Raw genomic sequence first — 26,939 nt, 5'->3', positions numbered from 1 at the left:
TTAATTGCCTTTGATTGCATTTCCCCTTTTCCTGCCCCGGTTGCCCTTTGACTCCATTAAAGCCCATGAGTTCCCTTCCCACCTTCGCCGTACCCCACATTACTTGTTGTAAATAAATTATTCTTGTTGAATTACATTTCCATTCTGCCAGTGGTCAAGCATGGTCCACACATTAGCTTAGCCAGGAGATAATTCCCCAGCGGATTGGCCCTCACATCAGTCCGGCATTGTGCTAGCGGTAAGTTCGGCTGCGTAAATCAAGACCCAATTTTGATAAAAGTAGCACAACCACCGAGGGTGTGATTCCCCGATAAGGAGACTGCATGAACCACAGCTAATCGGTAGTCAGATGGAGGACACCGAGTCACGTGGTTAAATTGTTGGTGTCCGCGGTCAATTAGCCCTGAACCCAGGCCCACAACAATACGATTGCCAGAGCAAAAAAAAAAATGTCAGTCATCACACGTACACATGCACCTTTGGTGAAACTATTTTTTTTACAGTGAAAAATAGTAAAAATACAGATGACATTGCAAAAATAATCATGAACATAAAAAACTCCTTTTGTGTTTATGTCAACGAGAAACAACTGCTGCCTCCAGGAGAGGTATAGAAGGTTGGTTGGGGGGGGGGTGGGAGGTGGGTGGGTGGTGATATTTATTTTGTGTCCGTTCCGAGTAATACCCCCTCCCTCCAACAGGGGTCAGTAAAAGACATGTGTATAGGTGAAATCACAAGTCATGATCCCACCTTCGCAGGGGGTAGGGAGGAGGGGGGGGATTAATTTGTGCCCATGACCTGACCCTCGGTATCCCCAGCACATATGCAAAATTGGTGAAGATCGGCCAAGCCATTTTCGAGTCTTATAAGCGAACAGACAGACAGACAGACAGACAGACAGACAGACAGACACACTATTTTAATATGATGTACAGACTGTCACGTCTGCATACTTCCTTTTTAAGCGAGTCCACATGGACATCATAATCAAGAATTATTTAATTCTTAAAGTGACTCGTCACCATCGATAGATAGGGCCAATAATGATATAGGGGTACAGCATGATATTTCAAAAATGGATTGGGCCCGATATGTTCTCGTGGATCAGGCATTGCGTGGCGGTTTACGGTTTAACGGTTTAATCCACATCAGATTCAGTTTTCTGTTTCTAGTCAGGGATTCCATCCTTTTTCCACAATCACGAAAAAAAAATCACTGTTCCTCAAGGAAGGCTGTTGGCCAAAGTGAGGGCTTGTGGAGTGGATGGTACAGCAGCCAACTCAATTGGAATCTGCCTTAGTAATAGGAAGCAAATGGTGGCTGAGAGTGGAAATATATCTGGCTGGGAGGATGTAAGTAATTATTGGGGTACCCCAGGGATCAGTAATAGGACAATTATTATTCATAATTTACTTCAATAATTTGGACATGGGGTTAAGAGGAAGCTTTCCAAATTTGCACATGACAGAAATCTTTGAGGGAAGGTAGATAGCAAATAGGGAGAGATTGGGGTGGATCAGAATCAGGAAAGTCTGGATACTTTAATAGACTGAGCAAAGGCAGATGCAGCTCAACTGACGGAAATGCAAGGTGCTGGGGTTGGGGTAAGAACATATTGCAAGGGGGCGGTCTTGGAGCCTGTGACTCAGGACAAGGATCTGGGTGGTACTAGATGGGGCAGTTTAATAGACAGCACAGTGCCAGGCAAGCCTGGTATTGGCTTAAGATCTTAGAGTCTTGAATTTGAGCCCGTCGGGCAGTTGAAATAACACCGGATGGGTTGACTCAGCCTGTCATCCTTCCGAGGTTGGCAAAATGAGTACCAGCTTACTTATAACAGGGGCACTGCATCAGCGGCACAGCTTCCAGAAAATGATGTAACCAACAGCTACAGGCTGCATATGAAACAAAACAACAACAGCAACAGTGCCAGGTAGTCATCATAAAGCCAACAGGATTTTGGTTGCATTTGTAGGGGGATCAATTATAAATCCAAAGAGGTAAGGTTAACACTGTAATCTCTATTGGAATTGAGGCTTCATCTGGAATATTGTGCACAATTTTTGGTCACCACATCTGAGGAAGGCCATCATTACTATCCCGAGGGTATATCACAGAGGAACTACATTGATCCTAGGCAGAGCTAGACTCGGCTATGAGGAGCGGCTGAAGGAGACAGGACTTTTTACATTATAAAGGAAACAACTTCGAGAAGATCTGATCGAGATGTTTCAGATAATGCAAGGGTATAAACAAAATGAGTGCAGAATGTTTTTTCAACAGAATGGACACTGACAGAACAAGGGGGTGGGAGGGAGGAGAGTTTAAGTGTAAAGCAAAGGAGAGTGAGGATGGTAGCAAGGCAGGAGTCCTTCACTCAGAGTGGTCCATGCATGGAATGGTCTCCCTTCAAGAGTCATGGCAACAGATTCAGTGGATCGTTTTAAAATTGAGTTGGATAGGTACCTGGAAGTACAGTAGTAGGGATGGGGGAGTACTAAGATATTGGCAGGATTGTGGAGGCCTGTTGGGCCTAATGGCCTCCTTGTGCACGCCTTCTGGTTGCTCCACTGATATAGGTGCCTTTTAGTTGTGTCACTAACAGATGCGCCGCCAAGGACTGTGCCGCCGACGTCCCATCTACCAGCATTCATTGATGTTCGTTAAGGATCCCATGGTGTCCTTCGCAACGAGGAGGCGAGCTATCGCAAGCACCCTGAACAAATTACAAATTTGCGGCACAGCATGCCCTCAGCCAATGATGCTACCGCACAGCCTTGTGCTGAATACGAACGTAGAAGAAGACTTACGACTTTGCTTATAAATGATCAGACATCCAACTTTGTTTCTTCATATCTTTTTTCCTTTAAAAAGAAACAAACAAACAAACAAACAAAACCAATACAAGTGATCCTGCTCCGCTCCATCTTTCTACGTTGGCCTCCGTTTCACGTGTGCAAAAATAAATTGTTTACCCTAACTGCCTGATCGCTGACCTTTTGACAAATATTCTGCTGAAACAAAAACAATAAACAAAATCCATCAGTTGCCATTTTGACGACAAGGCGCAACAGGGTCAGCAACACGTCATCATGAAAAACCCTGGTGTGTATCAACAAATAGTTATAGTCACTGTTCACCGAGTCCCTTGCGAGTTTATGCTGAAAGGACTGACGAGGAAACAACGAAGACAGACGACACGATAACCTTGAGCATCATGGCAACAAACAACTTGCACCGTCAGGGTCTTCCATTTCCTTCTGTCAATGTCCGCACTGTACAGAACAAAGGGTTAAACTGCAGCGTGTGGGTCACAATGGTATCAGATTACATGACCGTGCAGATGCCTCTGTTTAACCGCATTGCATGCAAGGAAGGGCTTTGAGCATTTCCAGTAACACACTGCAATGTCAGCCTCCCACGTTTCATTATATTGTTTTCTTGTGGTTCCCTTTTCAAGAGCAAAAACAAAAACAAATCACAAGAGAAATGTGTATAATGGGAAGGGCTGACTGTCTGAATGTCGTTCGGTCGAAGTGCGGCGTCAGGCCTTTGCACAATAAAACAAGCCCGAGAAGTGAAAAACAAGGCCCGACTTGCAGGATGTCTGCAGGATCGGTGAGCGCGCCTGTTCGACTTGCAGCAAACGAGATTTCTCGATTCCGGGTGTTGAACATCACGGAAACAAGCCTCGAGATGCACGCAAAAATGCCGACAAGCATTTGCGTGGGCGAGGGGGGGGAGGTGGGGGGTGACGTAGCGTTAGGTTTACAAGAGCATTTGCCATTCCACTTAAACTTGTTTACTTTATTGCGATCATGAAAGAGCTTTCGACATTTTTAAGCTATCGCTATAAGCTGGCCAAATGGAACGCTTCCTGAGTCATGAGTTATCTGCCATGTGTGTATTATTTTGTTTTCTTTGATGTTTTGTCGTTATTTATTTATTTACACAATTCCATCTTGCTCGTTTGCTCTGTCAATGTTTCTCAATTACAAAACTGCTGTGGAACTTGACGTGCACGCCTTCTCGATGTCAATTCGCTCACTTGTGTTACATACAGCAACTTGATGAGGACGCAGAGGAGAAACATAAAAGGAAACGCTGCGATGCGAACATAGGCACTCCCTTTCACATCTGTCTAACCACGAAGCATACGTGTGCCGATCATTCTTGTTGTCGGCGACTCATTTACGACAGTGAGGCTCATGGAAGCACGGAGGGTATGAAATGAAAGTGGGTGGAAGAGTTGGGCAAAAGTTGAACACAATAAGCAAGGGAATGAACAAACAGGAAAAGAGGAAAGAGAGAGAGAGAGGAATGGTGGAAACACAGTGACCTGCAAGGTGGGTTCGGTATGGCGAATGGGAGTAGAACAAAATAAATGTGTGTAAGGATGGGGGTGACGCATGAGAGGCAGCACACCACCTGCTTGGAGCCATGGAGAGACTTCTGGAATGTGGGACATGCGAGGAACACACACACACACACACACACACACACACACACACACACACACACACACACACACACACACACACACACACACACACACACACACACACACACACACACACACACACACACACACACACACACACACACACACACACACACCTCAGCTGTCAGGCCGAACCTTCGGAGCTACTCTTTTGCGAGAATTCCTCTGGGGCATGTGAAAGGAGGCAGATGAAGCAACAGCACCGGATAGCTCGTGACTAAACCAGCAACGGCCTGCCACATATTCTCACACAGCAAGTCTGACCACATTCACTGACATCAACGGCTTGCTCCAAGGGTCAGGAAGGATCCGCAAACGGCGGCCCATCTGTTTTATTAGCAGCTTCACTAAAGATGTGCATGTTAGAGAACCCATGGTATGAATATTTCTTGAAAAAAAATAAAAAATAAATAACAATGTGCATTGTAGCCTGGCTAAATTCTCAACCTTTCACCACATGCATCTTCACCTACCCCTCATCCTCACCTGCATCCCTTGTTTATCCGTCTCTGTCCGGTTTGTCGCTAGGCCCTGCTGTTGGTGTTTCCCACTCTATTTCTGCTGTTCCTTTTGGACTGTTGCAATCTGATCCGGTCTGTGCTCTCGCTCTTCCACGAACCTCGACTTTGGATCCAAAAAAAAAAAAAAGAAAGAGTTATAGAACATGTATGTGGATGTTGAGTTCTTGGCTGGAATGGGGTTACTATATAGTAAGTAAATTAATAGATCAAGTTATTGAGGAATGTAAACGATGAAAGTTGATTGAGGATCCCAGCATCATGACCTACCGCCTACGTGATCGCATGAGACCGCACCACGGATTTTAATTCATGAGAGAACTTGTAATTCCATTCAAAAATCAATTTCAGTTCATATCTGATAGATCGATAGATATATATACAGTAAACGCTCAAATATTACGGGTTTCGACCAATCGCGGGCAACCTATTGTGTTCCGATTCGGTTATCGTGGGATTTCATTTCGACCTTCGACCAATAGGAGTCAAAGTCATCATTGGGAGCTGAGATAAGTCATCATTTGCATCCCGTGCATGAACAATTACCCCCCATTAAGAGCCTTGTGGTGCTTCTCATGCACCGTTTTTAATGAGCCCAAACGTAAAGTGATGGACAAAGATAGCTGTGCCAAGCGGCAGAGAAAGGTTATGGCGTTGGGCGAAAATATTGACTTGTTAGATTGGATGGCTCGAGGTGAAAATGCTACAACTGTACAGGCCACCAATACGGGGCCAACGATTGTAGGCAGAACCTTCCCCATTGAACTCTTCATCATTCCTAAACCTTCATTTTCCTTAAAACTTCGTCCCCCTGAGCCTTCATTTTCCAACTCCGTATTCGAACCTCATTCCCAAACCCTCCCTTTCCGACACTCTTACTCAAACCTCATTCCAAAACCATTATTTTCCAATACCTGTTCTCAAGCACCCATTCCCAATCCCCTAATTTCTGACACCTGTACTCGCACCCCTGTTCTAATGCTTCATTCTCAAACATAGCTCATTCAACTAATGGAGGCGAAGGGATTTATGCTGGAGCAGGTTTTTAACACCGGCGAGACTGGATTATTCTGGAAGAGGATGCCTTACCTTGTACCTTCCTCTCCAAGCAGAAAAGATTGTGGTTGGAGGTAAGGTGGTTAAGGATTGTGTTACCCTTCACCATTGTGACAATGCTGCAGGCGACTTTGTGGTAAAGCTAATGTTGCTTTTGCGATCGCTGAATCACCTTCCCCACTCCCTCTTACCCCATCACTCTTTCCCCGCTCACCATTCCCCCTCTAACAGCATCATCCCAAGCTAAGTCTTGTGGTTTATATTTACAGCAGAGTGCAGTGCAAGTACGTAATATGTTTAACCTCGCACCCACCTCGCCGTGTTGTAATAAATTTAAAGGGTAAAAGTTGTGTGTTGTTGTTTAATTTACAACGTATTTATTTCATTTACATGTATGTTAACATGCATTATATACATATTTGCATGTTTATTTCAATAGTAATGTGTTTATTTATGGCTACCGTCGATCTTCCTCTACATCTTCTCAAAGCCCAGGAACCGATCCCCCGCTTTTCCATTGGGCCTTGGTTTCCATTATCGCGGTTTTAACTATCACGGCATTTTCAAGGAACCTAACCCCCGTGATATTTGAGGGTTTACCGTGTAATAATTGCAAATATCAACATAAAGCAATCTGGCACACAGCTATCATTCTGCGTAAACCATATATCAACACAAATCACTAAATGGTGGATGTGAATTTGTCCAGATAAATAAATAAAAGTTTCCTCAACCATTCTGATATACGTCACCAGAAATGTATTTACACATTAACACAAGCATGGAAACACATAAACTCACGAATGCACCAACAGACGTGCGTACGCACGTTTGTATTGTCTCACCTGCCATCCCTTATCAGCAGTACGATAGTACGGGTAGTGCTTAGTGATGTGTGCATAGATGCCACTGAGAGTGAGCTGTTTGTCCGTTGCGAGCGTGATGGCTTGCACAATGAGTTGGGCATATGAGTATGGAGGTTTTGATTTGTCCTGAGGAAAGGCATTTGGAGATGGCATTGTCAACATGGAGGAACGGCATGGAATAAAACAGACATCAGTTGAACACGAAGGTTATTGGCTCATTGGGGTAAAGGGTGGTGGCGGGGGAACGGGTGGTGGAGATAGGAGGGGGTGGGGGAGGGGAGTGCACAAAGGGTCAATGTTCGAGCATTTGTTAATAATGCTTGTTCAAATTACAAAGGAAATTATTTCTTTGTAAAACTTCTTAAAATATTATAAAAGTGTATCAGAGAAAATGAAATATCATGATGTCCAAAAGTTTGATCAGTCATTGAATAATACCAAAACAAACAAACGGTACTTGGAATGTGTCTTCATGAACTAATGGTTCATGTCAAAAAAAATGTTAAATTGTTAAAGCTATTTTAAGGAGTCACTTATAACAAAGTTAGTTAGTTAGTTTGTTAATTATTTGTTTATTTATTTATTGCCAGCACCTCCCTCCCAAGTCTTGTTCCACCTGCCCTCTTTTCGCTCTGCATGTGCCAGCTGCTCGACGTCACATGCCTCCTTCCGAAAAGCCACACCCTTTGCCTCGTTTTCACCTTGGATTGTTACCAAACAGCCGGACCACCTTCTCATGCCTAAATCTCGCCCTCAAAAGAAAACCCTGCCTTCAACCAGTACCACAGATTCCTGTGGGAAGCTTCACAATCTCTCATTCCAGACGCGGAACAGTTCGTTGGTCTAATCACGACATCACCTTCCCAGCCCCCTGTCATCATGCTCCCAGCCCCCTTTAAAAATTAAGAGGGAGACAAAATGGCACACACAACGAGACCCTCACCATGGTGCTCTCCTAAAATTGAAGAACTCATATCACATTGGGCAAAAGAACGCGATGCCAGTTCGGCCTGCATATTCTCAGGGAATTAAAACATGTTAAGTCCCATTGCAGCACAGCTGTGATTCAAGGATATGCATCATTCCACAAAACAATGTCAGGATACTCTGTGAAGAATTAAATTTGCATACAAGCAGGTGAAGGACCACAACAGGAAAAGCAGGGTGGGACCAAAAACACACTGCTACAACAATAAAGTGAACACCAAAATTGGCAACAGGTAGGGAAGGGCTCAGGCACATGCGCGGTTACACAATCATGTCTGCCGCAACACACAAGTAGAATGGTGGGCTCTGCTCACTTGAAATTCATGATGGTTAAGCCCGTTGAAGAAGAACATTTTGTGGTGCAAACGAGGCATAGTTACCCTCCCCAAGTCAAAGCTTGAGGCGCACCTCCATTCTGCCATTCCATGTTTATCTCATCTGAGGAGCAGTCTCAACGGCTGTGTTGTCTCATGTTCTTTATGAGTCCTTCAAGACTACTGACCACCGCCACCTCATGGGGTCTCCTATTCCCACACCCAAGCTTTTCTACACTTTCTGACCCCGTACCCATATTTCTCACTGCCACTCCCATTCACGGACTGCATGCAGGATGTCTATGATTCTGTTCACCTGTTCTCCTCAATCCCTCAGAATCCGTTAACCCCACTCTCTCGACCACATAGTGCCACTCAGCTCTTCCACTAACCTCAACTCTGTAGAGGGGAAGGGGGTGGGGAGGAAGTCATGTTCATCAGATGTACCAATGCAGATTGTGCAGCATATCGTTGAAACACAGATGAACACATTCGGACCATACAATTAGACAGAACTAGAATCCCAAGTGTTGATTGCTTGAGGGACCAGGATGGAGCACATCGATGCATCGAGCAACCAGGAAAAAGCTGAACATGTTGCTCAGTATAATCAACGGTGCTGAACTTAGATCCGTTTAAAGTACGAAACAATTCCAAACGACAAACATCCAACACTGACTCTACTTTGCCGTCCTTGGTCTTGCTTGAAGTACATTGCCACGATCTGATGGGTATGCATACTTTGTCAATTATGGGCTTGCCAAATCTATATATTATTAAAACTCTCATCTTGTATGTATGTATGTATGTATGTATGTATGTTCTCAAAATACAGCCAAAACGGTACACGATAGTGCAAACATTTTCGACCCACCTTACTCACCATTGGCCTGCGGTGTGCAGTATCAAGTTTCGTTGAAATCGGGCAACGAAAAAAAAAATTAAAAAATCAATTCCCTATTCAGTCAAGTACTCTTCGGGAGTATTTGATTAATGCAAACAACCTCGGCGGTATAGTCCGCTGGAGCTATCTTTCATATTTTGTTGTATTTTTTTTGAAATGATTTTTTTTTAACAACCGCTGTCACAACGGGAACCTGACGGCTTCACGGGTCATCTAGTAACACCTAAAAAGAGTCTTCAAAGGCAGACGGTAAATTATTTGCAATCTTCTCCCTTTCGTCCAAGTGGCCCAACAACAAATCAGAGCTCAACAAACACATTTTGAAGGTAATTACTTCCCGCACCAAAGGTGGATGAAGATTATGTTTTCACCCCCGGTTGTCTGTCTGTCTTTCTGTGAGCGGGATATCTCAAAAAGTTGGGAACAGATTCGAATGAAATTTTGTGGTTCGGATGGGTGTGTGACAAGGAAGAATTGATTCGATTTTGGTGAAGATCTGGATCTGGATACGAGATTTTTTTTTAAGTGGCTCTTCACCATTGAGAGATAGGGACAAAAACAATACATCGCACGATATCTCAAAAGGTTGAGGACGGATTCGGACGAAACTTGGCAGACATGCTGGGCGTGTGCTAAGGACAAATTGATTCAATTTTGTTGAAGCTCTGGATCCGGATATTACATTCCAAAGTGATTCTTCACCATTGAGAGATGGGGCCAACAACGATATAAAGCACGATATCTCTATTTTTTTTTAATAATTGCAACCATGAATATAAGACAACAAAATAAACGACTTCCAAGAGAAACCTTTTACCTTGGAACTATCCTCCTCAGAGCCATCCGTATCCTTCTCACGCTCTTGTTCTCTCTCAGACGCAGCCTGCACTGCATATTCTGCCACCAGATGCAGGTCTGTAGGGGACGGACGTGTGAGCCTGTACCCAGAAAGGCCAGCTCCCCGGGGGCTTGAAGGACACGAGTTGGTGGCACTGCAGCAAAAATCGAGGTAACGGGAAAATGAGGCACTCGACATCATTTGAGAAAACACATTCAACATAAACTATGACATCACAGAGGATGAGCGAGAAGAAAATTCAAATAGAGGACAATCAAACAAAACAACAAGCCATTAACAAGAACATGATGATCTTGTGAAAATAATGACAGATGATGGCCATTTTCAGCACGCTGGGCTAACAAGGCTGTCAAGAACAGCCAAGTGATTTCATGTCCTCTAGTCTCAAGATTGGTGGCTCTTTAATGACAAATCCTGTTCATGCAAGGTCGTTCTTTTTCCCTCATTACTGCAGAAATTAATTAAATATTAGAAACAATGTTCCTCTTCTTCTTCTTCTTCTTCTTCTTCTTCTTCTTCTTTCGTATGCAGCACAAGGCTCTGGGGAAGCATCGTTGGCTGAGGGCACGGCTGTGCCACTGATGCACAACACCCTCTGTAGGTTAGCGCAGGGATTTGGCATTTGTTAATGGTGCTGGTGATAGCTCGCCTTCTCATCGCGAAGAACACGGTGGAATCTTTAACATCCACCAAGTCACAAGAAGACGGGACGCCCAGTTTAACGTCCATCCGACGATGAATTGGCAAACACATCGATGAATCACCCCAGCTGTGAAATACTGGGATGACAGTTTATAGTAGCTGGGTCGAGATTCGAACCCGAGATAGGCATCTTGGAGGCGAGTGTGCGTACTTTGAGGACATCCTGATAGCCCTCATCAACATTGTTTACATTGTTCAGAAATGTATGGCAGTTGGTTATGCAGGCAAACCACTTCATATATAAATGGTACATCTCTCCTCGACTAAAATAGATGTCATTAAGATATGTAGATGCACTCCGTGCATTACTCATCTTTACCAGAAAATTTTCTTATTAAATCCATCTTAATGAGTGGAATCGAGTGCCCTTTGTCTTTATGGAGTACTTGTTATCGACGAGCCAAGGTTCTTTCATCAACTCTTTGAACCAGAAAACGTGGACATGGGTTTCCGCAAGGCTCTGATCGCCAATCTGACAACATCCTGCCAAGTCTCCACGAAATGTACAAACGAATCACATCGAACCAAAGATAATTAAGTGACTCCATTTACACAATGCTACCAGCTGTGGAAAAAGTATCAAATCAGGTCGGCAGCTTACGACTCCTCACCCCATCCAAATGCCTTGCTCTGCTTCGGCGTCAAACGTTCAATCCAAAAGCACCCCAAGAGGTTTGGTTAACAAACAATGGAGTACATCTCAAAATGGTGGTGAAGATATTTCTGTGAATTAGTTGACGTTTCACGATATCGTTAGGAAATGAATCGGGGGGTAATTATTCAGCAGTTATCTCTTAATGAATGTCGGTGTAAGTGTTTGTAATGCCAATTAGCAACGACTAGAATCAGATGTCTAGGCAGCTCCTTGTCACACTAGCCAGCCCCCACCCCCATGTCTTTCTCTGCTCCTTCTTCGTTAACTATCAGCCCAAACCCATTGTCCTTTCACGTCATACAACGGCACTTTAACATGGCGTTCCCACGTGAGATACTTCAGCAATGCAAGAGTACGCGACACTCACAGGGTAGAGGAGGGGAAGAAACCACTCCTGGGGGTGGGGGGGTAGAGGAGCTTGACTGTAAAAGGCAGCCGTAATCGCATGCCCAGGAGATGCAAGGAGACGCTGGAGATGTCAGGGAGAGACATCAGACCCGCCAGACGAGCCACGCCAGAAGAGACACGCCAAACCGATGGAGAACTGTCTGCACCTGCGAAACCAGCCTGCATCGTTCCTTCTGACGCTTAACAACCGGGAAGAACACACACAGCGACACCACCGAGTTCTGTGTGGTACTCTCCTGTTCATCCTGTGCCCCTGCCCGAGTCTGCCCAAATAAGAGTAGTCTAAGGATAGCCGTTGGAACCCTCTTGGTTCGCTTATGCATGCTGATTGGCTTTCTCTGTATTAATACATTTTTATTCAGGTCCTCTTACTATGCCCCCATCACCATTATTTGTTAAACCTGTTGTTATTAAATGGAAATCGCTGCGCATTTTGAGTCATGGGATCGTCCTCCAGCGTAATCAAATTCCCAGTAAAACTGCTGCATGGACAAATTAATTAATACTGCCATTTACCGCATACAGAACGCCTGCGCTCGGCGTCTTGGGGCCGGCGTCGCCCGTTTGGGAGACCGAGTCCGTTATAATACACTGTACTGTATTACTTTTGATTTGAGGAAAAAAAAACAATTAATGTTATGGTGGAATTATTTAACTCTAAAGAAGAGTCGCTCAGTAAGACAAACAAAACGAAAATGCATTTCCTACGCTTTTCCCTTTGCCAATAAACAATGGGCTCAATTATTTTACACTATCAAATACCACCCGTCACTTCGCTGATGGGAACACTGAGATTGGGGGGGGGGGAGTGGGGAGAGAGAGAGGGGGAAAGAGGGAGGAGGGAGGGAGAGTGAACAAGGAGGGGTGGGGGAAGGGAAGGCAGTGAGAGCTGAGAAGGAAGGAAGGCAGATGTGCGGTGAAGCGTTATTACAATTCATATTGTCTCATTAAAATGATTCCGCATAGAATAACAGTGAAGATGGAAACAAAACAATGTTTCCTCACGATGCTATGCTCGCCTCACCATACGTCGCTGCTACAGTGGGACAAACATCTCCACATTATTAAAAACACCTCACCTCCACATAACCACCATGTTATTAAAAACACCTCACCTCCACATAACCACCATGTTATTAAGAACACCTCACCTCCACATAACCGCCATGTTATTAAAAACATCTCACCTCCACATAACCACCATGTTATTAAAAACACCTCACCTCCACATAACCACCATGTTATTAAAAATACCTCACCTCCACATAACCACCATGTTATTAAAAACACCTCACCTCCACATAACCACCATGTTATTAAAAACACCTCACCTCCACATAACCACCATGTTATTAAAAACACCTCACCTCCACATAACCACCATGTTATTAAAAACACCTCACCTCCACATAACCACCATGTTATTAAAAACACCTCACCTCCACATAACCACCATGTTATTAAAAAAACCTCACCTCCACATAACCACCATGTTATTAAAAACACCTCACCTCCACATAACCACCATGTTATTAAAAACACCTCACCTCCACATAACCACCATGTTATTAAAAACACCTCACCTCCACATAACCGCCATGTTATTAAAAACACCTCACCTCCACATAACCGCCATGTTATTAAAAACACCTCACCTCCACATAGCCGCCATGTTATTAAGAACACCTCACCTCCACATAACCGCCATGTTATTAAAAACACCTCACCTCCACATAACCGCCATGTTATTAAAAACACCTCACCTCCACATAACCGCCATGTTATTAAAAACACCTCACCTCCACATAACCGCCATGTTATTAAAAACACCTCACCTCCACATAACCGCCATGTTATTAAAAACACCTCACCTCCACATAACCGCCATGTTATTAAAAACACCTCACCTCCACATAACCGCCATGTTATTAAAAACACCTCACCTCCACATAACCGCCATGTTATTAAAAACACCTCACCTCCACATAACCGCCATGTTATTAAAAACACCTCACCTCCACATAACCGCCATGTTATTAAAAACACCTCACCTCCACATAACCGCCATGTTATTAAAAACACCTCACCGCCACATAACCGCCATGTTATTAAAAACACCTCACCTCCACATAACCGCCATGTTATTAAAAACACCTCACCTCCACATAACCACCATGTTATTAAAAACACCTCCCCTCCACATAACCACCATGTTATTAAAAACACCTCACCTCCACATAACCGCCATGTTATTAAAAACACCTCACCTCCACATAACCACCATGTTATTAAAAACACCTCACCTCCACATAACCGCCATGTTATTAAAAACACCTCACCTCCACGTTATTAAAAACACCTCACCTCCACATAACCGCCATGTTATTAAAAACACCTCACCTCCACATAACCACCATGTTATTAAAAACACCTCACCTCCACATAACCACCATGTTATTAAAAACACCTCACCTCCACATAACCGCCATGTTATTAAAAACACCTCACCTCCACATAACCGCCATGTTATTAAAAACACCTCACCTCCACATAACCGCCATGTTATTAAAAACACCTCACCTCCACATAACCGCCATGTTATGAAAAACACCTCACCTCCACATAACCACCATGTTATTAAAAACACCTCACCTCCACATAACCGCCATGTTATTAAAAACACCTCACCTCCACATAACCGCCATGTTATTAAAAACACCTCACCTCCACATAACCACCATGTTATTAAAAACACCTCACCTCCACATAACCGCCATGTTATTAAAAACACCTCACCTCCACATAACCGCCATGTTATTAAAAACACCTCACCTCCACATAACCGCCATGTTATTAAAAACACCTCACTTCCACATAACCGCCATGTTATTAAGAACACCTCACGTCCACGTAATTCAAAACGACTCCCGCTGTGAAATTCAAAACACCTCGCCATGCCTCACTCGAGAGACCGGCTTGTTCTAACTGAGGATAAGTACGTGAGTTGCCGTGTTGTCACGATTTACACCAAATAGAATTCAAACATTTATTTTGAAAATTTATTTGTAATATTAGTGATTAATTACATTTTTATAAGCAATTGACGTTGAAGATTTAAGTTGAAAAAAAATATATTTTTATCCAAAAAATTTCAAAAAAATAACCCTCGGACATGCACACCAGAAAGGTCTGAGCAGCCCGGAAGTTTGGTAAGATTTCACAAAAGTTTGAGGGAGTCGTTCTGCAGTGACAACACGCGCAAGTCAGTCGGTGCCAGTGAGTTGGTGATAGCTACAGCCCCTCATAGCCCCTCAGTTCCTCACAGCCCCTCAGGCCCTCAGCATCTCACAGCCACTCAGCTCCTCACAGCCACTCAGCTCCTCACAGCCACTCAGCTCCTCACAGCCACTCAGCTCCTCACAGCCACTCAGCTCCTCACAGCCACTCAGCTCCTCACAGCGCCTCATAGCGCTTCAGTTCCTCACAGCACCTCATAGCGCCTCAGTTCCTCACAGCACCTCATAGCGCCTCAGTTCCTCACAGCTCATCAGCATCTCACAGCCACTCAGCTACTCACAGCCACTCAGCTCCTCACAGCCACTCAGCTCCTCAGAGCCACTCAGCTCCTCACAGCCACTCAGCTCCTCACAGCCACTCAGCTCCTCACAGCCACTCAGCTCCTCACAGCCACTCAGCTCCTCACAGCCACTCAGCTCCTCACAGCCACTCAGCTCCTCACAAATTCTTTGGAGTGTGTATTGTTGGTCGAAACCAGAATTCAGTGTAAAAATTCAGTGACGACATATCATAGTGGGTCGAGCCGGTAACCCTGGCAACCATTAAGTTTTTTTTTTTTTGATTTTTAAATGGTTTCTGGTCACTTTCACAAAAATTTTCAATCACATGTGCGATATATTTCATTTCTTACAATATTATCGATATCTCCGACCTCTTAATGATGTCTTATCTGAGGGGCCATTCAAAAATGACGTAAGTAATGCGTCGGGGTTGGGTAAATCGGCGTTTAAAAAAGCACAATACACCTTAATTGGTGTTTTAAAGTCATGAGGTCATTTGGCCCATTATTGCCGTGTTACACTCCAGAGTTAATATATTTACCAACATGAGGTAATTTATTTACTACAGCTTCTCTTTTACACCCTGTATGGCCTGACGACCCCATTATACCCTTTACACCACTTCGACCCTTCAATGCCCATTTAGACACTTTTGAGACATATAGACCGTCCTCGACCGTTTCGATACTTTTCAGACCTATAGACGTTTTAAGATCATTTGGACAATTTCAGACCATTTGGACACCTCAGACCGCTTTTGCTCTTTCGCCCTTAGACCCCTTGAGACATTTTGATCCATAAAATGCTTTCGACCCCTTTTTGACCTTTTCAGACCCTTAAGCCACCTCTACACCCTTTAGAAAATCGAAAAAGATTCCCTCGAAAATCGTTTTTGACGTTTTTCGTGCACCATTCGTTGCGATGACGAATCAAAACTGAAATCCCAAAGTGAAACCGATTTAGAAAAGTGAAACAAACTACGAATCAATGAGTCATCGAATGGGAAATCAGGATGAAATGCTGTGAGAAATACTGAATGGAAATTTGCTAAAAGCAAAGCTATGGGGAGTGTAGAGAAGGGGGGGGGGGCAAGTTGAGGACTGAAGAAGCGATGTGGAGAGGGATCGGTGCCTGTAGGTTGTCGGTTGGCATGGAAAGAACATTGGTGATCTTCCGTCAGACGGTAGGCCCAAAACGTGCTGAAATTTGTTTCCTAGCCGAGCTTTCATAATATTACCCTCACTCCCAAGCAGTACTTCGGAGGTACAACAAGCATGGATTGGAAAGCTTCGCTGGTGGAATGGAACGAGGTTGCCAAGGTTACCAGCTCCATCTACTGCGATATATGCACACTGAATATTTACACTTCACTGAATTCCCGTTTCCACTAATACACACTCATTTGAGGTGAGACGTCGACAAGCCCATCAGTGAAGGTACCGTGCTAAGTATAGAAATATATATATATATATAGAAATATATATATATTTCAGCAAGGTATAATATAACAATGTAATCATGAGAAATCAGTGTAATCCATCCATCCATTGGGACCATACTCTGTGCAGAACGTTGGTGCTGCCTAAGCAGTCTCTTTCGCTACTGAACACTATCCTGGACAGGTCGCCACTCCGACACAGGATACCAGCAAGCTGGCAATCATCTTGCTGACATCGGAAGGATGACAGGCTGAGTCAACCTCACCTGGTATTAATTCAACAGCCAAGTGGGATTTGAATTCAGGATCCTCGGTACCCAAGCCCACCACTCCAGCCATTAAGCCAACACCAGGCATAAATCAGTATAATAATGTCAATATTATCAGCATCTTCGATGCACAGATGCACAAATGCCTTAACATTGAGGTACAGATTGATGCATTGATGTTTCAAAGAAAGGAGAAAAAAAATTTTGATGGATTAATGCACAAATTCCTCTAAAGAGCGTTGGTGCTCCCAAAGCAGTGTCTTGTCGAGGGTTATGCTGGTGGTTTGCCGTTGCCTTACCAGCAGCAGTCAGTCATATGCAGGAATTTGCAATTTGTTCAGGGTGCCGGTGATAACTCACCTACACTTTTGAAAAGACACTGTGGGATCTTTAATGCTGACCATGCAGTGCAGGGAGACATTTATAGAAGTATAACAAAAAGAAAATGTTAAAAAAGAAAAGTTAATTGCCTCGATTGTGTAGAGAAAAGTGATGACAAATATGGCATTGTTTGGTACCCAGACTGCCATGGGAAGTTATATCACTTCCCCCACCCCCAACAAGGTCACCAGCTGTATTTGTTTGAAGTGACACAAGTCACGTCGGGTGTTGTTTCACGTATTTGTCTGGATGTGTGCGCGTGACTTGTGTTGCAGCTCCTGTAGGAGCCAGAAGTCTGACTCTGGTGGTGGTTTAACGGTTGGCGGAGCGAGCTTAAGATCTCAAGGTCTTGGGTTCAAGTCCCCGCTGCACCAAAATGACAGCAGATGGGTTGGCTCCGCTTGTCATCCTTGCAAGGTCGACAAAATGAGTACCAGCTCTGGGAAGAATGAGCCATTTGAGCATTCTGTGCCAACCCATCCAGGACTGTGCCCCCTAGCAAATGAAACTGCCTCGGCAGCCCCGTGCACTTGACGATGCAAGGAGGACCATCCAGATCCGTTATGAGTGTTGGGCAATGTTAAGATGCTTGCCAGCCAGGAAGCTGGTGAGCATTGTCTGCCTCAATGCTCCCATCTAAAGGCCACAGCTCTATCAACTATAGAGGATGGAGGTTACATCGTTTCTTGTCCAATTCTCATGCTCCTTGGATTAGTAAAAACACTGATCAGCAATATTAAAATGTCTCAAAATATCAATGAAAGATAACGTTTTAGTCCCCATGGATGAGAACAATGCGAGCAATTCCTTCGACCAGACGTGGTGGTGTAATGGTTAGATCGTCCACTCCGAGTCTGGGAGGTTGGCGGTTAGAAGATGGTCCGAGTCATGCAAGCGACTTCAAAAATGGTACGTGCCGCTTCCTCGCTTGACGTTCGGCGTTTAAGAGGATCGAGCATGGACAATCCCCATGGGTTGGTATCCATGAGGAGGAAATTCCTCCTTAGAAAATGCCCCGCTGAGTGCGGTGAGTAACACGGAGCCATTGTTGTAAGGTTGCTGGTACCCCGAGTGCCCCGGGAAGTGACGGCACCCCCCTCTCCCCCCCCCTAAGCTCAGTTGTTCTGTTTGTCTCATCCAACAGTCGTGGGAGTGTTTGTTTGTGTGCGCGTGTGCGTCAGTTCCACAACAAGCCTTAGATCCTGTAAAATAAATTAATAAATAAAATATACCCAACTTTGTCAAGACTCATGTAAGTTGGCATCGACGGTTCATTCAAATTTCAGGTTTTATCTTAAACAGAATGTCAACAACAGACATACTAACTGCGATAGGAACAAAAGCAAAATGGACTTTTTGGGCCTTCATTGTATGAATAACAGCTCACATTTCTCCAACCCACAAACTACCCCTTGCTTTGTCTGAGTGCTTCGCTTCCGTAATTAATTACACAAATCATCAATTCATAAAGTAATTGCCACAAACCGGGAAGGCTAATGCCCAAAACGTCAGATCTTCAGATCAATGACTTCCCACAGCAGCCACATTTGTCAACATTGTCGATAAACCCAAATATTCCAAAAATAGTCAAATCCAAACATTCAAGAGGAGGAGAGGAGATTGGCACCATACTCTGTGCAGAACGTTGGTGCTGCCTAAGCAGTCTCCTGAGCTATTGGGCACAATTCTAGACGGGTCGCCACTCCGACACAGTATACCAGCATGCTGGCACTCATTTTGCTGAACTCGGAAGGATGACAGGCCGAGTTAACCCCACCTGGTATTAATTCAACAGTTGAGCGGGATTTAAACTCAGGACCCGAGGATCCAAAGCCCAACCACCCGAATCATTAAGCCAACACCAGGCATAAACATTCAAGAAAACGTCATTTCCTCAAAAGCAAAGCAAAGCACAGCGATGCGGTCCCACAGGATGTGGGTATTTGGCCAGAAAAATTCCAGTAATCCATTAAATGCCAATACATCCTGCATGAAGTATTCCCACTCACATGACTCGCACACAATTTGTCATCGGAATCACAAGCAATTCATTCACGAACCCAGTAACACGTTACTGCAGCCCACATTGTCCCACAGCGCAACGAACAACCAACACGGGGACAGCATGGCAGAAACTAAACACAACCAGATAGCATAGCTGCGTATGTTTGTAGCATATCCAATCTATCCAACAAGAATCGACTTTGAAGACATCTACATGCTATGTCTGTGAAGGTGGACGTTGAACCTCCCCCAACTACCATCCATCCATTGGGACCATACTCTGTACAGAGTGTTGTTGCTGCCGAAGCAGTCTCCTTGGCTATTGGGCACAATCCTGAACGGGTTGCCACTCCGACGCAGGATACTCGAATGGCTGTCATCCTAGTAAGTTGGTACTCCTTTTGCTAACCTCAGAAGGATGACAGGCTGAGTCAACCCCACCTGGGATTCATTAATTCAACGGCCGAGCCAGATTTGAACTCAGGACCTTGGAATCCCAAACCGCCACCAAAACCATTAAGCCAACACCAGGCATAACATTGATATCAGTGATCAAATAGTGAATGGATCAGTTTGGACAATTGTCCAATTTGACAATGACCCACAGAAACTCCTGCATGGAACCAATTACTTACAGTTTTGATAGTGGTGATGCTGGAATACAGGCCAGACCGAAGAGTCACCAAACCCGACACCGTACATTCCTTTTCCATACAACTGTATTCAAACAATTTTCTGTTCTCCAACCCCACCGCCCCCCACCCCTACTCCTTTTTTCTTCCTCATCCTCTCCCCTTCACTTGTTCTTAATTACCAGTGGCCTGGCAACGGTGCATATGTAATATGCAAATTTATCCTAATGGCTGTAAAGAATTTATAGATATTTGCCAACAAGATGGTGTCGCAACAATTTGATATTACAGAGCGATAGTTTTGGGGTTGCCTGGACAGCTCAAAGGGAGTGCACTTGTCTGAGTCGCCGAATGTGGGTTCCATTCTCAGCTCGACAATAAGCTGTTGGATTGGTTTTTTTTCGCAGCCAGGGCATTGCGCCATTACATCCACCACCAAAGGTGGATGGAGGTGGGTAATTCCACGTAATAATGGACATGAAGCATAAAATTTGAAAATGTATTTTTCAAAAGGATTTCTGTTGGACAGTGTTTAGTTAGGTCTGAATTTTCATAATTCATGCGATATTTACTCCGTGGATGATGTCACGTGATTTGGTGGCAATCTTGAAAGAACTGCCTCAACGCCTTCCGACGGTAAGTCATTCTGTCTGTTATCATTTTGTCGAAAATATGGCTATTTGATGAATGTTTTAATCCGAAGTAGTATTCGCTGATGAATATTACTGATATAGGATCAGGCTGTAGTATAATTTTTGAAACATTTCCACTGTTGTGTACCTTTTTTTGCATTTTATTGTACCAGGTGCACATTGTTACGTCCGTTACATTTTTTAGTGTTATTCACGCCTGCAGTCCACGGTCTAATGCGTTTTTGATCAAAATATAATTTTTCTCTTTGCAAACTCATCCATTATTTATAAAATATACAATTTTTCTTGAGGGGTCCTCTCATTTTCTGGAAAATTCACATGGTTATGTCCGTTACATTGCTGAGTTACGTCCGTTACAGTGAACATTTCAAAATATTTTAACAAACAACAGACAGATCGCATCGTTGGAATATAGAAAGTATGCTACTAATGCTTAGTTTGCTTACCGTGAATGAAAGGTATACTACAAATTCGTTATTTCGCAGGATTTAAGAATTGTGCTATGGCCAGTTTTAGTTGTGTCCATTTCGATGTTACATCCGTTACGCCTCTTAAATGTTGATTTTTGCTTTAGTAGTAGACTACACAGTGGGGTTTGTACCAATATCAGAAAGCCATAGAGACTAATTACGATATGTAATAAAGAAACTCTCTGTAATATGGCCAACCTTTTCAAAATTTCAACATTAGTGATGCAATTTTTGTCTCAATGTTACGTCCGTTACGCTGGAATTACCCAGGTTATGTTTTCACCACTGTCTGTCTGTTTGTTTGTTTGTTTGTTTGTTAGCAGGATATCTCAAAAAGCTGTGGACGGATTCGGATGAAACTTGGTGGACACTACCTACTTAGTGGGACAGACATTTAAAAGTTGATCTTATGAAGACACATTTGAACCAGTTTCAATATCAAGTTTGTTCTACTGGTTGCACTTGGTGGTGTGTGACAAGGGAGAATCGATTCGATTTTGGTGAAGATCCGAATCTGGATCCAATAAAAAAAATTTTTTTAAGTGATTCTTCACATGTGAGAGATTTGGCCAAAACAGATCTATAGCATGATATTTAAAAAAAAAAAAACTTGGCAGATAAGTTTTGGAAGGTAATAAGAACAAGCTTATTTGATTTTGGTAAAGGTCAGGTTCCATATCCGGCCAATCAGTGGGATACAAAATGTAAACTGTTCATCTCAGCGGAGGTATGCTCTCTACCGAGTGCCGTTCTGAGTTGTTTATGTGTGCCTTCTGTGTGTTTTTATATATTTTTCTATTTTTCAAGAAGTTATTCGACATCATTTTGTGTGTTCCTCCCGTGTCCTTGTAAACGATTCCTGTTGTCGTAGAATAGTAAACGTTCCGGCAGCTCGAGGTCCCATTTCTTCTTCCTCAATCACGGAAACCTGAACTTTTAAAACAGGTAAGTTTGTGATTAGACAAACAAGTTCTTGGTCCAAGTCAATCGATTATTACCTTTCCAACGGTGACATTTGTATTACACGACGACAGCAGAAATTCGTTATGGAATAAAGCGTTATGGACGGAGAAACTCAGCTCCTTTTGTAATATACACTTCAATTGCTTATACATATGGAGCCTGTAAATTGTTTTTTCTTAATTACAAGATCTAGGTTCCTGGAATGGTGAGGTGACAAAGGGTTTCAAAGGGCAACAGACACCAATGTTTCCATTGAAGCTTATCCTTCCGTGGTTTTGTTGGAAAAAAATTATAATTTTAATCGAGCTTTCAATATAACATTGCTCTGGGGTGCACAGTCATCGTTCTATGAGATACTGGAAATGGTGCATCTGGAACAGAATTCCCCAACGAAACATAAAAACACAATTACGAGAAAACAGCAAGTTGGATACGGGTCTCGCTTATATTTAAACAAATGGTGCGGGGAGGGGTGTGAGGAAGCAAAGGTATTGTATCTATTTTTGAGACATTGACATAACCTGGAAATCCTCCAATCGGCACAGAGCACCTGGTCTAATGCAGGGAAACGGGTTGAGCGAGAGACCACAGCCAGAGAGTATTAGGGCAAAGGAAGAATGCACTGCAAACACAAGATAACAAAGCACCACCACAGGTTAAAACATCATCCCTCTATCTACAAAATGAGGACAATGTTTTAAACGAGAAAAATCAATTTGGAAATAGAGATAAAAATGCTTCAAAGCGTCTTGTTTCCATCAAGGAAAAAAAAAAACAAACAAAACAAGCCAAGACATGATGCAAGTGCGAGAATTATGATGCCGCATGCTCATATTCTTGTCTTCGGTGGTTTTTAAAATGTTAAGATAGAGTTAAACTTAAAAGAGCAATGGATCAAGACCTCAGGTGAAAGGAGGCCTCATAAATGATGCCGACTGTGGTGGATCCTCAACCACATCAGAGCATTTGTGGACAGATATTACAAAAGTCGAATATATATATATATATATATATATATATATATATATACACATATATATATACACATACATATATATATATATATATATATATATATATATATATATATATATATATATATATATATATACACATATATATATACACATACATATATATATATATATATATATATATATATATATATATATATATATATATATATATACACACACATATACATATATCTATGATGAAGAAAGATCCACCGACATCTCTCACCTGTGAATGGAGGGAATAACCAATCAGCTCTCACCTAATCACTGAAAACCCAGGAGGCAAGGATTATATACACCACATGGCCAAAGGTATGTGGACACCTGCTCGTCCAAAGTCTCATTCCAAAATCATGGCCATTAATATGGAGTTGGTCCCCCCTTTGCTGCGATAACAGCCTCCACTCTTCTGGTCAGATCAGATAAGATCTGACCTGACTCTTGTCAGGTCAGGTCAGGTCAGATCAGATCTATGACTTGCTACAGGTACCATGTAAACCTGTACAAACCTGTTTCATGGTCGAGTTCTCGGCGACTAAACAGTCTCCCCCACTAGGTTTCCTTGTCAGGAGGGTGTATGATATGAACACCCAGCAGGATTAAAAACAAAACCTGTCAAAGGGCAGAGGAGTTCCTTGTGAGCCAACAGCCATCCATCTCTCATGCCCAACTGTGTCTGCGGACGTCCTCCTGCATTTTGGTTACTTTATATTCAGAGGTTGGAGGCAGGATTTGCACTCCGGCCACCGTAAAGCACTTCATCCCGCAAAGCATACCAAAAGCAAAACGAAATCTGAAAACCCACTCCGTGGGAGTACCTCCTGTGCTGCTTCCCTTCGCAGGGCAGCTCACCGGACGACGGGATTGGGGCAAAGCCTTCGGGTCGACAAGAGTGCTCAGTTCCTCAATAGCGACCACAGGCTTGATGTAGCAACTCTGAAGTGGCAGCTTAAATCCAGGAGAATGGTACCATCATAGTCAAGGCTGGATGTTGGCAATCTCAAAGACGAGAGGGTCGCTGAGGAGTTTAAGAACAGGCCGAGTGGTGATTTGGAGGGTCTGGGTGCTTTGGGGGACCCTGAAGAGTTGTCGAGTGCCTTCAAGACCAATGTCCTTGATGTTGCCGGTGGATGTCTTGGAACTCACCAGAGAGTGAAGAAGAATTTAGTCTCTCAAGGGTCAATGGATACCATTGACCAGAGTTGCTGGGCCAGGGTGAATGGCAGAGCTGAGCTGTTCAGGGAGCTGAGGTGTTAAACTGTACATGCACTAAGGGTGGCCAAGAATGCCTATGTGCAAGTAATCTGTGAGGGGGTAGAGCATCACCTGTGGTCAAGTGATTCTCATCCTGCTTATCTGGGAATTCGCCTCGGTGTACTCCGTACTCCATCCCTCAGTGTACTGCAGTTAGAGCAGATGTTGGTGGGCTCTTGACAAAGGAGTCCGAAGTGAAGGCCCGCTGGGCAGGTTACTTTGAGCGGCTGTACCAGGCTAATCCACCAGCTGTCGAGTTGAATGTCAGGGGTGTTACTATTCTGATTGCTGACCCTCCAATCAACTGCGGTCCACCTTCGTTTGTGGAAACACAGACTGCAGTGAACCGGTTGAAATGGGGTAAAGCTCCTGGGACTTGTGGCACCCAGGCTGAACCTCTCAAGGCTGGTGGAAATGCTGTACTCGTGTCATTGCATGCAGTACTGTGCTCTGCATGGAACAAAGGCATCATCCGAACTGACTGGAAGATGGGCCTTGTTGTCCCTCTCTGGAAAGGGAAGGGTGGTCACCAAGACTGCAACAACTACTGAGAGGTGACGCTGCTCTCAGTGTTGGGAAAGGTGTTTGCTCGGATAATGCTTGATCGGGTTCGCCACTATTTGCTTGAGCACGAGTGCCCAGAAGTCAGATTTCACAACAAAGAGGTCAAGGATTGACCGTGTCCTTGCTCTTCGGGTCCTCACCGAATGCAGACGAGAGTTTCGGCAGAGGCTGCTTGCAGCTTATGTTGATACCTGGAAAGCATTTGATTCAGTGAACCGGGATGCCCTCTGGAAGATTCTTCGTATTCATGGGGTGCCACCAAAACTAATAAATCTGATGTCTGAACTATACTCTGGGACTGAGAGTGCTGTGAGATGGGATGATACCATCTCTGACTTATTTCTAGTTGTTACTGGAGTTTGTCAGAGGTTTGTACTGGCCCCCACACTTTTCAACACTTGTATGGACTGGATTCTGGGGAGGATGTCAGCGAGATCAAGTTGCAGTGCATCGTTTGGGAATGTCAATATCTCTGACCTTGATTTTGCAGATGATGCAGTCATCTTTGCGGAGACTGCATATCCTTTTGGGGGCCCTCGAGTTTCTGAATGAGGAGTCTGAGCCGCTGAGATTACGGGTTTCCTGGCTCAAAACTAAGATCAGGCTTTCAATGACATCTTGGATGCTGTTATCCTGTCTGTGCCTGTTTGTGCCTGTTTGTGGTGAGGATGTTGAGGTCACGGAGAGATTCACTTACCTTGGCAGTGATATTCATGTCTCTGCTGGCTGTGAGCCAGAGGTCAACAGACGTCTGGGTCAGGCCTGGGGAGTCATGGATTCACTGGATCATGGGGTGTGGCGCTGCTGGTACCTGTGCGGGAGGACGAAAGTCTGAGTCTTCAGTTCCTTGGTGCTTCCAGTCTTGCTCTGTGGATGTGCGACTTGGACTATGACGAGGGATCTGACATGGAGACTTGATTCCTTTGGTACCAGGTATCTTCAGAGAATCCTTGGCTATTGCTGGTCAAACTTTGTGTCCAACGAGCGGTTGCTGAGAGAGACTCGAATGAGAGTTGTTACCTGCATCGTCTGTGAGTGTCAGCTGCGGCCGTATGGACATGTGGCTCGTTTTCCTGATGCTGATCCTGCTTACCAGATTCTCTCAGCGAGGGAGCCTTGTGACTGGAGGAGGCCAATGGGCTGATCACGTGTCTCGTGGTTGCAGCAGATTGATAAACATCTCAAGGAGATGGGGATAGGTCATGCATCTGCCTGGGGGATGGCCGGATGGAGGCCCTTGGAGTTCGGGCGGAAAGTGGATGCAGCGACGTGCTGCTCTTGTGCATGCTCCCATACCTGACCTGACCTGACTCTTCTGGAAAGGCTTTCCACAAGGTGTTGGAACATTGCTGCAGGGATTTGCTTCCATTCAGCCACAAGAGCATTGGTGAGGTTGGGCACTGATGTTGGGTAATTAGGTCTGGCTCGCATTCGGCATTCCGATTCATCCCAAAGGTGTTCGATAGGGTTGAGCTCAAGGCTCTGTGTAGGCCAGTCAAGTTCTTCTACACTGATCTCGAAAAACAATTTCTGTATGGACCTCGCTTTGTCCATGGGGGCATTGTCATGCTGAAACAAGGAAGGGCCTTCCCTAAATTGTTGCCACAAAGTTGGAAGCACAGAATCATCTCGAATGTTAATGTATGCTGTAGCGTTAAGATTTCCCTTTCATGGAACTAAGGGACCTCGCCTGAACCATGAAAAAAAACAGCCCCAGACCAGGATTCTTCTTCCACCAAACCTTACAGTTGGCACTATGCATTCGGGCAGGTAGCATTCTCCTGGCATCAGTGAAACCCAGATTCGTCCGTAAGACTGCCCGATGGTGATGAGTGATTCATCATTCCAAAGAACGCATTTCCACTGCTCCAGAGTCCAATGTCGGTGAGCTTTACACCACTCCAGCTGCCGCTTAGCATTGCACATGGTGATCTTAGGCTTGTGTGC

The 26,939-nt window shown here is 44.1% G+C and overlaps 1 protein-coding gene across 1 annotated transcript in view; it reads right to left on the bottom strand.

Annotated features, from left to right (window-relative positions):
- The window catches only part of LOC147035641 (forkhead box protein K2-like), a 115,981-nt gene that overhangs the window by 23,191 nt on the left and 65,851 nt on the right, over window positions 1-26,939 (bottom strand). The window contains exons 3-4 of the mRNA XM_085845788.1: window positions 9,964-10,138; window positions 6,921-7,067 (exon numbers count right to left, since the gene is read on the bottom strand). Coding sequence (XP_085701914.1) covers window positions 6,921-7,067; window positions 9,964-10,138 — 322 coding nt within the window. The remainder of the gene's footprint in view (window positions 1-6,920; window positions 7,068-9,963; window positions 10,139-26,939) is intronic.

The sequence above is a fragment of the Eptatretus burgeri genome, chromosome 1 (genome assembly GCF_056783735.1).
Source record: "Eptatretus burgeri isolate ZD-2024b chromosome 1, Ebu_testis_v1, whole genome shotgun sequence".
In the NCBI taxonomy this organism is placed as follows: Eukaryota; Metazoa; Chordata; class Myxini; order Myxiniformes; family Myxinidae; genus Eptatretus; species Eptatretus burgeri.
Note: the sequence above shows the minus strand (reverse complement) of the source record. Positions and strands in the feature narration are given on the sequence as shown.